Here is a 15,998-nt window from a genome sequence, read left to right as displayed (position 1 = left end):
CAGCCTTCTTGGTGACCTCCCAGCCTATTGTCTCTTCTCACTCCAGTCCGTACTTCACTCTGCTGTCCAGAATATTTTTCTACAAAAATATGTCACTCTGCTTCTCAAAAAACTCCAGTTGTTATCCATCCACCTCTGCATCAAACAAAAACTCTTCATCATTGGGTTTAAAACACTCCACACCTTACCCCCTCCGACCTCAACTCATGTCTCTCCTTCTACAATCCAGCCCGCACACTTCTCTCCTCTAGTGCTAACCTTCTCACTGTGCCTTTATCGTACCTGTCTCACCACGAACCCCTCACCCACATCCTGCCTCTTGCCTGGAAAGCCCTCCCTCCTAAAATATGATGGACAGTTACTCTCCCCACCTTTAAAGCCTTACTGAAAACACATCTCTTCCAAGGGGCCTTCCCAGACTAAGCCCCGCATTTCCTCATTTTCCATTCCCTTCTGCACTGCACTGTCCTGCTCTCTTTGCTCTTTCCCATAGCACTTCATCCATCTCTCCATCCCACAGCACTTATGTATATATTTGTAATTTTATTTATTTGTACTGATATCTTTCTCTCCCCCATCTAGCTTGTTGTGTGCAGAGAATGTGACTGTTTATTGTTGTACTCTCCCAGGTGCTTAGTACATGGTCTATGCACATTAAGTGCTCAATAAATACAATTGAATGAATGAATGAATGAATGAATGGAAATCTTCTGACCAGGCCAACCTTTGTTACAAACACTGAGAAATGGAAAATTCTTCTACATTTCTCTTGCCTTAAACTTTCAATGCTAAAACTTTCTCTTGCAATTCTAAACCTTGGAAGATAGCATCATTTGAAATAGTGAATTCCTAAATATATATGGAACTCAGAGCCTCATAAGAGGTTATACACAGAGAACCAGTTTGTGAGACATGCAATGAGACCTTAATTATCAGGACTCTTAACAGTATGATTTGTATAATCTTCGGGAACCTAGTTTCAATTTCTCAAAATACTCCAGTCAAAATATGAATCTGTATTTCTCTAAAGATTGACTGTTATGCCGAAGTCCATGTGCTTTATGTCTCATACTATCTTCTGACATTTTAAGGGTCATATTCCTTTTTTCCTTCAGAGTTTTTCTCGTGAATATAAGAGCATTATGTTTTAATTACTGGACCTGAAAACAATTAATTTTTTCTACAGAACACTCTAGAGTTTCTCGTGTATTACTTTAGACTGAATTAACTGTAAGAATACCTATGGCAAAAATTGCATTTTTCTGAGTATTGGGGTGGTGAACAATGCTGAGTGCTTTTACTTGCAGATGTCATTTTTATTTATTTAAAAATATATATTTTTGCCTCCTGCAGCTGTAAATTGGAAAGCTGTGAAACTGAATGAAACTCTTGGAGTCCAGGACAAGACTTTAGAGAAGAGTGTTCAGGATCTGCAACAAGAGATCGATCAGATGATGGCAAAACTAAGAAGGAAAAATCTGGATGCCCAACAAGAAATAGCCCAGGATGAGTTGGTGTGAGTGGACAAATCACAAATGTTCATTCATTTGTTACTGGTTAAAAGAACCTACCATATACAGTGCACTGTACCAAGCACTTGGGAGGATGCAGTAAAAAAAAAAAAAGGGTTCAGTTTGCCTGCCCTCAAGTATCTATAATATTAATAATAATGATGATAATGATAGAAATTATACTTGGAAAGTGTTTACTCTGTGCCCAGTACTGTACAAAGTGCTGAGATGGAAACCAGATAATCAGGTTGAACATAGTCCCTGTCCCACATGGGGCTCACAATCTTAATCTCCATTTTGCAGATGAGATAACTGAGTCACAAATAAGTTTTTTGACTTGCCCTAAATCACACAGCAGAGAAGTGGCAGAGGCAGGATTAGAACTCATGGCCTTCTAATTCCCAGGCCCATACTATATACACTACACCATGCTGCTTCTCTAACATATCTAGTATGCTAGATTTAGGTTCCTTTGGTCTGGTTAGACAAGCAGCATGGCTCGGTGGAACAAGCAAAGGCTTTGGAGTCAGAGGTCATGGGTTCAAATCCTCGCTCTGTCAATTGTCAGCTGTGTGATTTTGGGTAAGTCACTTAACTTTTCTGGGCCTCAGTGACCTCATCTGTAAAATGGGGATTAAGACTGTGAGCCCCACGTGGGACAACCTGATGACCTTGTAACCTCCACAGCACTTAGAACAGTGCTTTGCACATAGTAAGCATTTAATAAATGTCATTATTATTATGTGAAAGCTTACAGTTTGAAAATTAAGCATTGTACTCAGAAAGCCTCAAGTTCAAAATATTTATTGATATATATTCCTATTACTATTTGATTAGGTAACCATATTTATCATGCTTTATCACTCTTTTTACTATATATATATATATATATCTCTATATAGATTATATATATATATATGCTTAAAAAATTTAGAATACATATTTGCCCTTTACATCATTTTCTATAGGGATCTCTACTTTAGCCTCTCTCTAGCCCTCTTTCACATACCACTCTGTTTTTATGGAACTGATTAAGAACACTAACCAGAGTAGTTAAAATGGTCTTAATGCCTTTAAACCATTGAAACATTTTGAGGTCTCCAGAGAAAAGATGCTAAGGCTATCTAATCAATACTTAAAAATCACCCTTGAGGCAATAATCCATTGAGAATACTAGGTCTTTTTCTCCTCAAAGGCAGTGACTTGCCTGGGGCAGAATTACAGGCCAGATATAGGAGAAAAATATAAATGAAAAGAAAAAAAGATTATAACCAGGCATTTTTGATGACCCAGGCAAAGGAGAATGAAAAATAGGAGTCATAATATCAAAGTAACCATGGCAGTAGCTTACTGAAGTTCTGTTCTGAGACAGCCTCAAATCAGGCATATCAACATTCAGCCCTCTTCATTCAAGAGAATAGAGCAAGTGTTCCAAGTGTCTCATTACGGTGAATGAGGTGATGGTTTTTGACAAGTGAAGTGATTCATCAAACTCCCTTGATCAGTCAGATTCCAGGAATGGCTGGAAAAAAAAAAAAAACCTTTCCATTGAAACAATTCTAATGTTTCTGCTAAGGGCTATGGTTTTTGTATTTTTTTTCTCAAATTCTTACCAAACTGATTGTGATTTTTAGGGACTGATTCTTAGTGTTGCTTCTGTGCATAAGTGAATCTGCTTAATATTTTTGCCTGCATTTTTTTTGACGGTTTCACACCTCAGGCTTAACCCAATTCAAATGTTTATGTCAGAATATGGGTTTAGTGCCTTTTCTTGGGTTGGGGAACTGCAGAGCTGCTGAAGCCCTCCTGAAGAAAGTGAAGAAACTCTTTGGAGAACCCCGGGTAAAGAGCGAAGAACTTGAGAATGAGGTGCGGGAGAAACTGGAAGATTACCAAAGCAAAGTAAATGATGCCAGAGACCTTCTAAGAGAAGCCACTGATAAAATCAGAGAGGCTGAAGGTTTAACTGCAGAAAACCAGAAAAATATGACTGTTTTGGAGGTGAGTTCCAAGGGATCAATTTGGCAATGGGTAGTGGGAGAACAGGCATCTCCAAAGGGAGCATGTGAAACTCCAATTCACTACAAAATCAACCCATCAATCAATGCTATTTATTGAGGTCTTATTGTGTGGGATAATAATAATAATATTTAGTGCTTACTATGTGCCAGGTACTGTACTAAGTGCTGGGGTGGATACAAGCAAACTGTGTTAGACACAGTCCCTTATCCCACATGGGGCTCACAGTCTCAATCCCCATTTTACAGATGAGGTACCTGAGGCACAGAGAAGTTAAGTGACTTGACCAAGGTCAAACAGCAGACAAGTGGCAGAGTTAGGATTGGAACCCATGACCTTCCAACTCCCAGACCGATACTCTATCCACTAAGCCATGCTGTTTCGCATAGTACAGGTTAATATAGTAGAGTTGATAGACCTGATTCCTGTACACAAGGAGCTTACTGCCTATTGGAAATCAGAAACCCTTCATGCCTGAGTCTGAAAAGCATGTTGCAGTTGGAGAAAGAATGCTTCAATTTTATTTTCATGCCATTAACTTTAGCTTTAGGGTCAATCTAGAAATACCAGAGAATTTGAAGAATTAACATTTCTTGGGCTTATGAAAATGCAGTGTGAACAATAGTAGTTTTCCTATAGGCAATATGAGTGGCATCCCCATAACCTCCTTTCATATCACCAGGAGCCAAGGGTAAAAATGTTATCAGTAGTGAAAAGTCAAAACCTTGTCATTCTTTAACTCTTAGGAAATCATTTCTTGTCCAATAAGCAAGAACAAGTTTGCCCTTCCCCATGAGGTGAATTCAGAACTGTAGCAATGAAAAAAAATAGTTTTTGTTGCATCTATTATTATTGATCTCATGGAAGTGCTAGATCAGGTTTTGATTTAATTTTAAATGGAAAGTCTCAAAAAGTGCAAAACAAATAATAATGGCAGCTGTCAGAGCTAAATTTCAGACAAATAGGTCAAGCTTGGTCTCTTCATGAGCTTTTTTCTTAAGTCCCAGAAATCTGGCCTCAGTCCCAGCACCAATTTTCATCAGCAATTTTTTAGATTGGTATAAAAAGATGCCTTTCTTTTCAAGTAGTGAGGATATCTCTTTCCCCCTACAAGAATCAAAATCTCCACTGGTCCTCATCTAAATCCAGGTGGGTTTTTTTCCACTCTAACCCATTTTTCTCACTGTTTACCTTACAGACAGCATGGCTGGTGATAGGTTAACCTGACAGTGGAATTCAAGGCCTCACACTCTCAGTCAGTCCTCAGATACTTGAATTCAGGAGAACAATGGGGCAGGGTTTTTTTGTTTGCTTTTTTATGATTAAGGAAACTCAATCTTCCAGCTTCAGTGTCCTTGGTTCCAAACCAATCTGTTTTTATATTTTGGGAGGGAGTCGGGTGGGAGAAGGATAGTTAAAATTATTGATTTCCAGGGCCCATGCCTCTCTGTGATTGAATTTTTCAATAATGTTGGCCTGGTACACTGAGGCCTAGGCCTTACTGTTAATAGGGGCCAGGATAAGGTAGCCCTGTAAAAATCCTCCTCCCTTTACTTACCTTTCCCTTTCCTAGGGGTTTGCTCTCTCTCTTTGTTGACATTGACCAAGTGCTTGCTGTGGGTTTATCGCCTCTCCTCCAGCAAGGGTTGTGAGCCATTTGAGTGACAGGGACTTTCTTATTTTCAATCTCCCCCAGCACTTAGCATGGTGCTAATTGCATAAATAATAATCATAATCAATCAATTAGTCATATTCATTGAGTGCTTAATGTATACAGAGCAGACACAATCCCTGGACACAATGAGCCTATAGTCTAAAGGGGGAGATAGAGAGTAGTACAAATAAATTATATATTATATATATTTCATAAATTAAATAATAAATTATGGATATATACATAAGTGCTGTGGGGCTGGGAGTGGGGATGAATAAAGGGAGCGATTCAGGGCAACTCAGAAGGGAGTAGAAGAAAAGGAAAAGGAGGTTTAGTCAGTAAAGGCCTCACTGTTGTAAAGCATGCATAGTGGCTTAATTTTAGGCTTTAGTCATCACATTAATCAGTGAAATTTATTGAGTTCTTACTGTGCACAGAGCACTGTACTAAGTCCTTTTTTATCGTATTTGGTAAACACTTGCTATGCGCCAGTCACTGTTCTAAGCTCTGGGATAAGTAGAAAGCAGTCAGGTTCTACCTGGAACTCACAGTCTTAATCCCCATTTTACAGATGAGGTAACCACGACACAGAGAAGTGAAGTAGCATTCCAAGGTTCTGCAATTTTCTGATGTCCTCAAAGATTTCAAACTTTTTTTTTTATTTTTGGCACCCGAGTCCTGGGGCATTTGAAGTTGGTGTCACCACTCAGCCCATCTGACACGTTGACATTTTCTTTCTGCTGCAGAGTAAGAAGCAAGCTGTAGAGAGTGGCAAACAAGAAGCTGAAAATACCTTAAAAGAGGGGAATGACATACTGGGTGAAGCCAACCGTCTTGTAGATGAAATCAGCTCTATAATAGATGTGAGTATGCCAGAAAGCCAACAGGCTCTTTTAAAGGTGGAGAAGACTCTTGTAAAAGTGAAGAGAAGATGAGCTTATGTAGTTATAACTTCACTGACCTAATTCATCCAAGGCTAGCTCAAGGAAACTGTCATATAAATGAAACTAAGTTTTTTTCCTCCAACAATTGTAATGTTTTACATTCATCTTATGGACATATATAGATTGGTAGCTAATAAGCCATAACACCACTACCCTTTCAAATGTGCAGATTAACCTTTCCCAAAAATATATTTCTCATCTTTTCCACATTGTAAAAGAGGCCCTTGCCTTCCACGGCATGCCATTCATATCTGAGTAAGCACATAACTGAATAGGGGTGAGAAGAAAATTTGGAAGCAGTCATGATATTTTCCTTTTTACTCACCCAATCATTGTAAATGTGAATATATATTTGGATAGATATGCAAATGGTGTAAAAAGATTATCAGATCTATTATTCACAAATAAGGGATTGCATTGTATTTAAGGTAGTTAAGTTCTTCTTAGTGGAAAATTGGCTTCATGAATTTTCTAATTTCTTTCATCCAAAAACAGTTCTAACACTGTGTTGCCTTTTTGTCTCCATTAGTTCATTTGAAGTTTAATTAAAGAATTGAGCGTAGATAATTATATCTCGTGGAGAAATTAGCGTATGAGGGTTATTGCTTGCATTCAGGAACATTTAAGCTCTCTACTTCTCTGGTTGGCAGTACGTGGAAGACATTCAGCTGAAGTTGCCCACAATGTCTGAAGAGCTTAAAGATAAAATAGGTGATCTGTCCCAAGAGATAAACGATAGAAAGCTTCCAGAGAAAGTGGTACAAGCTGAAAGCCATGCAGCCCAACTGAATGCTTCATCTGCAGTCCTGGATGGGTACGTCAGTCACTGTCAGTGACTCCTAAATATCCGGGGATTGGTTCTGGAAGAGAATATTACTATACTTTCAAAGTCATAATCAAGGCTATTCAAAATATGAAAGCTGTCAGTTCTATCTGGGGTGTCAAATTAGGATCATTGGGGTAAAGCTACACAGAGAAGCATCAAAAGTCTGTGGTATAAGTGGATGCAAATCACGGAGGTTGGTAGGGGGTGTACATGGCTCATGGCTACATTTAACGAAAGATGAATTTTACTTCTGCTCTATTTGGGAAAATGCTGCAGTGTGCTGGTTAGCAGTTTCAAGAATAATAGCATTTTAAACAGGAATGGTACCAATTTTGAGGATGAAATTGGTGGCTCCTGAAAATGCATATGTGCTGATATTAAAATAAAGAAAGCAATTTGCAGATTATTGCAATATTTATAAACTGTGGGTGTTTGTAATAGCCATTCTCAGAATACTTTTTGTCGTAATTTCACACCTATGAGAGTGATGCAAGAAAAAAAAAGATAAATCTCTAGAGCATTTATGCAGTACCATTAAAGTTGTGTTAACAAAGGTGCAGTATTAAAACTGAGCCAATTTAAAGAGTGAATATGGTATTTTTTGGGAAATGAGTAGAAAACACCATCAGTACAGGGGAACACATTAAAGGTATAGATTTTTGGGTTTGGTTTCAAGATTAAATATATTCCTCCCCACTTGCACTGAAAAATGTATCTTGTTATCACTAAAAATCTGGAAGCTGTAGGTTTAGACGCTTATCAGTAACCACAGAAAGCAACCTTTTTGATACTGTATTTTAAAATATTCTAATAGGATCCTAGAAGAAGCTAAAAATATTTCCTTCAATGCCACTGCTGCCTTCAAAGCCTACAGTAATATCAAGGACTATATCGATGAAGCCGAGAATACTGCCAAGGAAGCCAAAGCTAAAGCGAATGAAGCTTCACAACTGGTAAGGCAAAAGCAGGGTTTTGTTTGAGTGGTCCAACTCACTGCAGTATAAATAACCTAAGGTAGAAGACAGGCCATGAAACTGTTCGCCAGGACTGCAGGCTAACACTCTTAGGAAGATAGTGTATAACTGTTTTGTGGCTTAGTGGAAAGTGAGCCCACAGTTGGGTAGGGACCATCTCTATATGTTGTCAACTTGTACTTCCCAAGTGCTTAGTACAGTGCTCTGCACACAGTAAACACTCAATAAATACGATTGAATGAATGAATGAAAGAGCCCAGGTTTGAGAGTCAGAGGTCGTGGGTTCTAATCTCAGCTCCGCCACTTGTCACCTGTGTGACTTTGGGCAAGTCACTTCACTTCTCTGTACCTCATTTCCCCATCTGTAAAATGGGGATGAAGACTGTGAGCCCCATGTGGAACAACTTAATTACCGTGTATTTACCCCAGTGCTTAGAACAGTGCTTGGCACATAGTAAGCACTTAACAAATGCCATCATTATTATGAAGGAACTGAGACCCAGAGAACTGAAGTGTGTTGTCCAGAGTCACACAGGAGACAAGCGGCAACTTGTACAAGCCAACTTGTACTTCCCAAGTGCTTAGTACAGTACTCTGCACACAGTAAGTGCTAAATAAATACGATTGAATGAATGAATGAATGAACTAATGTAGGAACAGCCTTTAAAACCCCTAAAGAACCCTGTGGACTGTAAGCTCATTGTGGGCAGGGAATGTGTTCATTGCTGTATCGTACTCTCCCAAGTGCTTAGTATAGTGCTCTGCACGCAGTAAGTGCTCAATAAATATGATGGAATGAATGAATGAATGAATCCCTAGAGAAGCAGCATGCCTCAGTGGAAAGAGCATGGCCTTTGGATTCAGAGGTCACGGGTTCAAATCCCAGCTCCGTCAATTGTCAGCTGTGTGACTTTGGGCAAGTCACTTAACTTCTCTGGGCCTCAGATACCTCATCTCTAAAATGGGGATTAAGACTGTGAGCCCCCCGTGGGACAACCTGATCACCTTGTAACCTCTCCAGCGCTTAGAACAGTGCTTTGCACATAGTAAGCACTTAAAAAATACCATCATTATTATTATTATTACGAGGCTCTCCTCCAAGAACAGCAGAGGGCAAGCTAGATCTCATCACACTCTTTCACTGGATCACAGATGGCTCAAGAACTGATTGTGGAAATAATGGAATCTTAGGAGTTTGTCACTATCCAGAGTAAATCCAAGATATCAGGAGAAGGCTGACATTGCATCTACACACTAATCAGTGTCTTCTTAACCCTACATAAGCTCATAAGCATTGGTCAGACAGTGGTCCATCTCACCCAGGCAGTTTCTGAGTGGCAACAACTTACGTAATGGCTATTCCCTTTGATTATTTAACATCCTTAATTTTTTCCTCTTCCACATTAATTTTCCCAATATAAAACTTTATGGACCACCTATCCCCAAAATTATTTTTAAAAACCCTCTTGAACATATTGATGTTATGCTGCACAAATTCTGGATTACAATATTCCATGATTTTTTTTAATCCACTATGTGACAATCATGTGATAAATCCACCCACTCCACCTGCAGCTCCAACCCCAACCCTACATCATTCACCCCACCCTCAGCCCCACAGCACTTATGTACATATCTACAATTCATTTATTTAAATTAATGCTTGTCTCCCCCTCTAGACTGTAAACTCCTTTGAAAGCAGGGAACATGTCTACCAACTCTGTTATATGTATTCACCCAAGTACTTAGTACAGTTTTCTGCACACATTAAGAGCTCTGGAATTACAAGTGATTGATTAATTCCTCTGTCTTTTGAACCCACCATTTTCAGCTTTAATGGGTGTTCTGTCATCTTGGTGATGTGAGATTTGTTGAATAACATATCTTCAGCCTGTCCCCGCTTCATGATTTGATAAGCTTCAATTTGCCCCTTCACTCCTTCTTCAGCCCAGCCCGCACACTCTGCTCCTCTGCTGCTAACCTCCTCACTGTGCCTCATTCTCACCTGTCCTGCCCTTGACACCCGGCCTATGTCCTACCTCTGGCCTGGAATGCCCTCCCCCCACATATCCACCAAACTAGTTTTCTTCCTCCCTTCAAAGGCCTTCCCAGACAGAGACCCCCCTTTTTCCTCTCCTCCTCCTCTCCCCATCACCCCCCCCGCCCTACCCTCTTCCCCTCCCAACAGCACCTGTATATGTTTGTACATATTTATTACTCTATTCTATTTGTACATATTTATTACTGAATTTATCAACGATGTGCATATAGCTATATTTCTATTTATTATGATGATATTGACACCTGTGTACTTGTTTTGTTGTCTGTCTCCCCCTTCTAGACTGTGAGCCCGTTGTTGGGTAGGGACCGTCTCTATATGTTGCCGATTTGTACTTCCCAAGCACTTAGGACAGTGCTCTGCACACAGTAAGCACTCAATAGCTCTTTTCCTCCCTTCAAGGCCCTACTGAGAGCTCACCTCCTCCAGAAGGCCTTCCCAGACTGAGCCCCTTCCTTCCTCTCCCCCTCGTCCCCCTCTTCATCCCCCCATCTTACCTCCTTCCCTTCTCCACAGCACCTGTATATATGTATATATGTTTGTACATATTTATTACTCTATTTATTTATTTATTTTACTTGTACATCTCATCCTATCCTGTCTGGACTACTGCACCAGCCTTCTCTCTGATCTCCCATCCTCGTGTCTCTCTCCACTTCAATCCATACTTCATACTGCTGCCCGGATTATCTTTGTCCAGAAACGCTCTGGGCATATTACTCCCCTCCTCAAAAATCTCCAGTGGCTACCAATCAATCTGCGCATCAGGCAGAAACTCCTCACCCTGGGCTTCAAGGCTGTCCATCACCTCGCCCCCTCCTACCTCACCTCCCTTCTCTCCTTCTACTGCCCAGCCCGCAACCTCCGCTCCTCCACCGCTAATCTCCTCACTGTACCTCGTTCTCGCCTGTCCCGCCGTCGACCCCCGGCCCATGTCATCCCCCGGGCCTGGAATGCCCTCCCTCTGCCCCTCCGCCAAGCTAGCTCTCTTCCTCCCTTCAAGGCCCTGCTGAGAGCTCACCTCCTCCAGAAGGCCTTCCCAGACTGAGCCCCTTCCTTCCTCTCCCCCTCGTCCCCCTCTCCATCCCCCCATCTTACCTCCTTCCCTTCCCCACAGCACCTGTATATATGTATATATGGTTGTACATATTTATTACTCTATTTATTTATTTATTTATTTATTTTACTTGTACATTTCTATCCTATTTATTTTATTTTGTTGGTATGTTTGGTTCTGTTCTCTGTCTCCCCCTTTTAGACTGTGAGCCCACTGTTGGGTAGGGACTGTCTCTATGTGTTGCCAATTTGTACTTCCCAAGCGCTTAGTACAGTGCTCTGCACATAGTAAGCGCTCAATAAATACGATTGATTGATTGATTGATTGTACATATCTATTCTATTTATTTTATTTTGTTAGTATGTTTGGTTTTGTTCTCTGTCTCCCCCTTTTAGACTGGGACCCCACTGTTGGGTAGGGACTGTCTCTATATGTTGCCAACTTGTACTTCCCAAGTGCTTAGTACAGTGCTCTGCACAAAGTAAGCGCTCAATAAATACGATTGATTGATTGATTGATCAATAAATATGATTGAATGAATGAATGAATGCCCCGTCTGAGCCTAGTTCTCGTAGGCTGAAAAATTGAACTGTCTCCATTTGGAAATTGCTTCATCCCCCTGGTAATAATCATAATTTATTGAGCGCTAACTGTGTACAGAGCACTAAACTGAGCTTTTACAGAGAAGCAGCGTGGCTCAGTGGAAAGAGCCTGGGCTTTGGAGTCAGAGGTCATGGGTTCAAATCCTGACTCTGCCACATGTCTGCAGTGTGACCTTGGGCAAGTCACTTAACTTCTCTGAGCCTCAGTTACCTCATCTGTAAAATGGGGATTAAGACTGTGAGCCCCACGTGGGACAACCTGATCAGCTTGTATCCCCCCCAATGGTTAGAACAGTGCTCTGCACATAGTAAGTGCTTAACAAATGCCATTATTATTATTATTATTATTATTATTAATTTAATTTCTCTATAATTTTTTTAGTTCTACATGTCCTTCCTATTATGCAGCAGCCTGAACTACTAATGGTAATAATAGTCATAATAATTGTGGTATTTTTAAGCACTTTCTAAGTGTCAAAAGCTATAGTACAATCAAGTCAGCATCCCTGTCCCACATGGGGTTCGCAGTTTGAAGGAGAACAAGAGAACATTTTACAGGTGAGGATTTGAGGCACAGAGAAGTTAAGTGACTTATCCAAGGTCATACAGCAGGCGAGTGACAAAGCCACAAGTAGAACTGAGATCCCCTGACTCCGCGGCCCATACTCTTTCCAATAGACCATGTTGCTTCCCTGAGTTACCCAAAATATTCCAAATAAGGCCTCACCAAGGCTTTATATACTTATGAAACCATTCCTTTTAATTTGTTTTCAATCTCCTTCTCCAAAGCAGCATGGCTAAGTGGAAAGAGCACGGGCTTGGGAGTCAGAGGTCATGGGTTCTAATCCTGGCTCTGCCACATATCAGCTGTGTGGCTTTGGACAAGTCACTTAACTTCTCTGTGCCTCAGGTATCTCATCTGAAAAATGGGGATTAAGACTGTGAGCCCCATGTGGGACAACCTGATTACCTTGTATCTCCCCCAGTGCTTAGAACAGTGCTTGGCACATAGTAAGCACTTAACAAATACCAAAATTATTATTATTATTATTATTTTGCTTTCCCTATCCCAAAAATATACATATTCCAAATGGTTAAAAAAATGTATGAGTGTCTACAAGATAACAGTGTTCGTTAGTATTTGACCTCTCTATGGACAAGGGAAATATAAGAAATGCTGAGAAAGCATTTTGGATAGAGAAATACACAAAATAGGTCCATAGAGCAAGGCAGATTTGCCTTGTGTTCCTCTCAGAACAGCTATTATTTACCAGGTATATAGAACTTGATAGAATAAAGCTTTTCATTGCCTAATTTTTCTTCCTGGGATTGCAGGAAGATCTGTCAGTAATATTGCCCCCATTTTGCTAATGAAAAAATTATTAAATTTCCTGAATAATGATAATAAAGGAAATGAGTTAACATAAAAATACCATTGAAAGTAGTTGACTTACCTCTAGTTTCTAGGTAAAATGAAATCAGGCAGTCTATTTCCTAGGAGATAATGGGACCTATAAGAAGAGTCACAGATTCATATGGGTGCTAAATGAGGAACCTATATATTTTAATGTCATCTTAACCTAATTCTGTTGACTGAAAATTAGTCCTTGACAAACATCAAATTGAGTCATTATCAAGATAGGGTTGGCTTTTCAATACTTGGACTTGGGATTGTTACTAGAGCAAGAGATGCATATGGATGAATGAGGCATAAAGGGATCATTTATCCATGAGAATTCAGGATTTAACAATGCAGAAAGACCTTTAATCCTTTTAGCCTGGCCCAGACAAAGAGGAATGTATCTATTAGAAATCACTGAATCAGAAGAAAGATATATACAGTAGTCAGGAAACAAAGCAGGCAATTTCATTATGACAGGAAAGGACATATATTTGGTGGGTAGTAAAGCAGCCAATTACTGAACTATGATAAAGAGTTTAGAGTATTTGAAAGAGACTTCAGATATGGGGGGGAAGGAAATAGATGGGCAATATTGTATGGGGAGAGGTAACAATAGAAACAAGGATTTCAGGGTATTCAGTGCTCTTCTTACTTCCATTCTTATTCTTTTGATGCTCCCCTTAGATTGACATACCAGTAATTAGTCACTCAGTCAATCATATTTATTGTGTTCAGAGCATTCTGCTAAACCCTGGGAAGATTACAGCATAACAGACATATTCTTTGCCCACAACAAGCTTACAGTCTAGAAGGGGAGACAGCTACTAATATAAATAAAATTACAGATATGTACATAACTGCTATGAGCATTGGAGGGGGGATGATTGAAGGGAACAAGTCAAGGTGGCACAGAAGAAAGTGGAAGAAGAGGAAAGGAGGGCTTCATCAGGGAAGGCCTTTTGGAGGGGATGTGCCTTCAATAAGACTTTGAAGCAGGTGAGAGTAAGAGAGTAATCTTATCTGTCTGATAAGAATAAAGAAGATGTTCCACACCAGAGGCAGGATCAATCAATCAGTCAATCAATCAATAAATCGTATTTATAGAGCGCTTACTGTGAGCAGAGCACTGTACTAAGCACTTGGGAAGTACGTGGGTGACAGGTCAGCGGCAAGTTAGACGAGATCAAGTTACAGTGAGAAAGTTGGCATTAGAGGAGCATAGTGTGCAGGCGGTGTTTTAGTAAGAGGGTAGTGAGGTGAGGTAGAAGGGGGCAAAGTGATTGAGTGCATTAAAGCTGACGGTAAGGTGTTTCTGTTTGATGCAGAGTTGGATGAGAAACGAATAGAGGTTCTTGAGGAGTGGGGAAACATGGACTGAATGTTTTTGTAGAAAAAGATGATTCGAGCAGCAGAGTGAAGTATGGACTGGAGTGGGGAGAGACAGGGTGCAGGGAGGTCAGCACAGAGGCTGGTACAGTAATCAAGGAGGGATAGGATAAGTATTTGGACTAACGTGGTAATAGTTTGGGTAGAGAGGAAAGGATGGATTTTAGTGATGTTGTGCAGGCCGAGCTAACAGGATTTAGTGATAGATTGAACTTGTGGCTTGAATGAGAGGGGAGGCAAGGATAATGCCAAGTTAACAGGCTTGTGAGACAGGAAGGATGGTGGTGCCATCTACAGCGATGGGAAAGTCAGGGAGAGGATGGATTTTGGAGCAAAGATAAGGACTTCTGTTTTTGACATGTTGAGTTAGAGATGATGGCAGGATATCCAAGTAGAGGTGTCTTGAAGGCAGGAGGAAATGTGAGACTGCAGAGAGGGAGAGAGTTCAGGACTGAAGATGTAGATTTGGGAATTATCTCCATAGAGATTGTAGTTGAAGCCATGTGAGCGAATTTGGAAAACAGAAGGGGACCTGGGACTGAACTTTAAGGGACACCCACAGTTAGTGGGTGGGAGACAGAGGAGGAGGCTGTGAAAGGGACCGAGAATGAGCTGCCAGAGAAATAGGAGGAGAACCAAAAGAGGACAATGTCAGTAAAGCCAAGGTTGGTTAATGTTTCCAGGAGAAGGGGATAGTCAACAGTGTTGAAGGCAGCTGAGAGGTTGAGGAGGATTAGGATGGAGTAGAGAATAGATGTGAAAGAGAGCAGGAAAGAAAGAATGGAGCTGAAAGAGGTGGTGGCGGGGCAGGGGTCGTGGGGAGATCTCTGGAGTTGAAACCCATTGTTGTATGCTTCTTCTCCAAGAAGTTGCAGCTACTGGTCTTCCATCCCTCTTGGCTAAATCATGAGAGGGGTTTAGTTCTCAGGCAGGAAAGTTAAAGGGGAAGACACTCTATGACTCTTGATATGGGCAGGGAGAGGGAAAGGAGAAAAGAACCTTGTGAAAATACTTGGATTGCTTAATATTATTATTATTAATATTATTAATCTTATTTGCCCACAGCAAGCACTCAGTCTAGAGGGGGAGACAGACATTAATAAAATAAATAGATAAATAATAAAATGTGAGCAGCTATGTGGGGCAGGGACTGCGTACATCCTAATAATAATGGTAATTAAAAATTATGGAATTTTTTAAGGGCTTACTATATGAGGGGCACTGTACTAAGTGCTGGTTGGACACTGTCCTTGTCAAATGTGGGGCTCACAGTCTGAATCCCCATTTTACAGATGAGGTAACTGAGTCACAGAGAAGTAAACTGGCTTACCCAAGGTCACACAGGAGACAAGTGGTGGAGCCAGGATTAGAACCTATGACCTCCTGACTCCCAAGACCATCCTCTATCCACTACATTATGGTATCTATTCCAGTACTTAGTACAGTGCACAATATATTATAAGTGCTTAGCAAATACCAAAATTATTATTATTTTGCTCTGATTTCTCCACTCGGTACTTAGGAGAACCTAAATTGTGGAGGGGAAAAAAGCACACCCACCTGT

General features: G+C 40.5%; 1 protein-coding gene across 1 annotated transcript in view; it reads left to right on the top strand.

Annotated features, from left to right (window-relative positions):
* The window catches only part of LAMA2 (laminin subunit alpha 2), a 633,073-nt gene that overhangs the window by 492,498 nt on the left and 124,577 nt on the right, over positions 1 to 15,998 (top strand). Inside the window, exons 37-41 of the mRNA XM_038760171.1 lie at positions 1,354 to 1,516; positions 3,302 to 3,512; positions 5,931 to 6,047; positions 6,779 to 6,942; positions 7,769 to 7,907. Of these exons, the coding sequence (XP_038616099.1) occupies positions 1,354 to 1,516; positions 3,302 to 3,512; positions 5,931 to 6,047; positions 6,779 to 6,942; positions 7,769 to 7,907 (794 nt within the window). The remainder of the gene's footprint in view (positions 1 to 1,353; positions 1,517 to 3,301; positions 3,513 to 5,930; positions 6,048 to 6,778; positions 6,943 to 7,768; positions 7,908 to 15,998) is intronic.

Source organism: Tachyglossus aculeatus, chromosome 2 (genome assembly GCF_015852505.1).
Source record: "Tachyglossus aculeatus isolate mTacAcu1 chromosome 2, mTacAcu1.pri, whole genome shotgun sequence".
NCBI classification, from domain to species: domain Eukaryota; kingdom Metazoa; phylum Chordata; class Mammalia; order Monotremata; family Tachyglossidae; genus Tachyglossus; species Tachyglossus aculeatus.
This window is presented reverse-complemented; position numbering and strand designations above follow the sequence as displayed.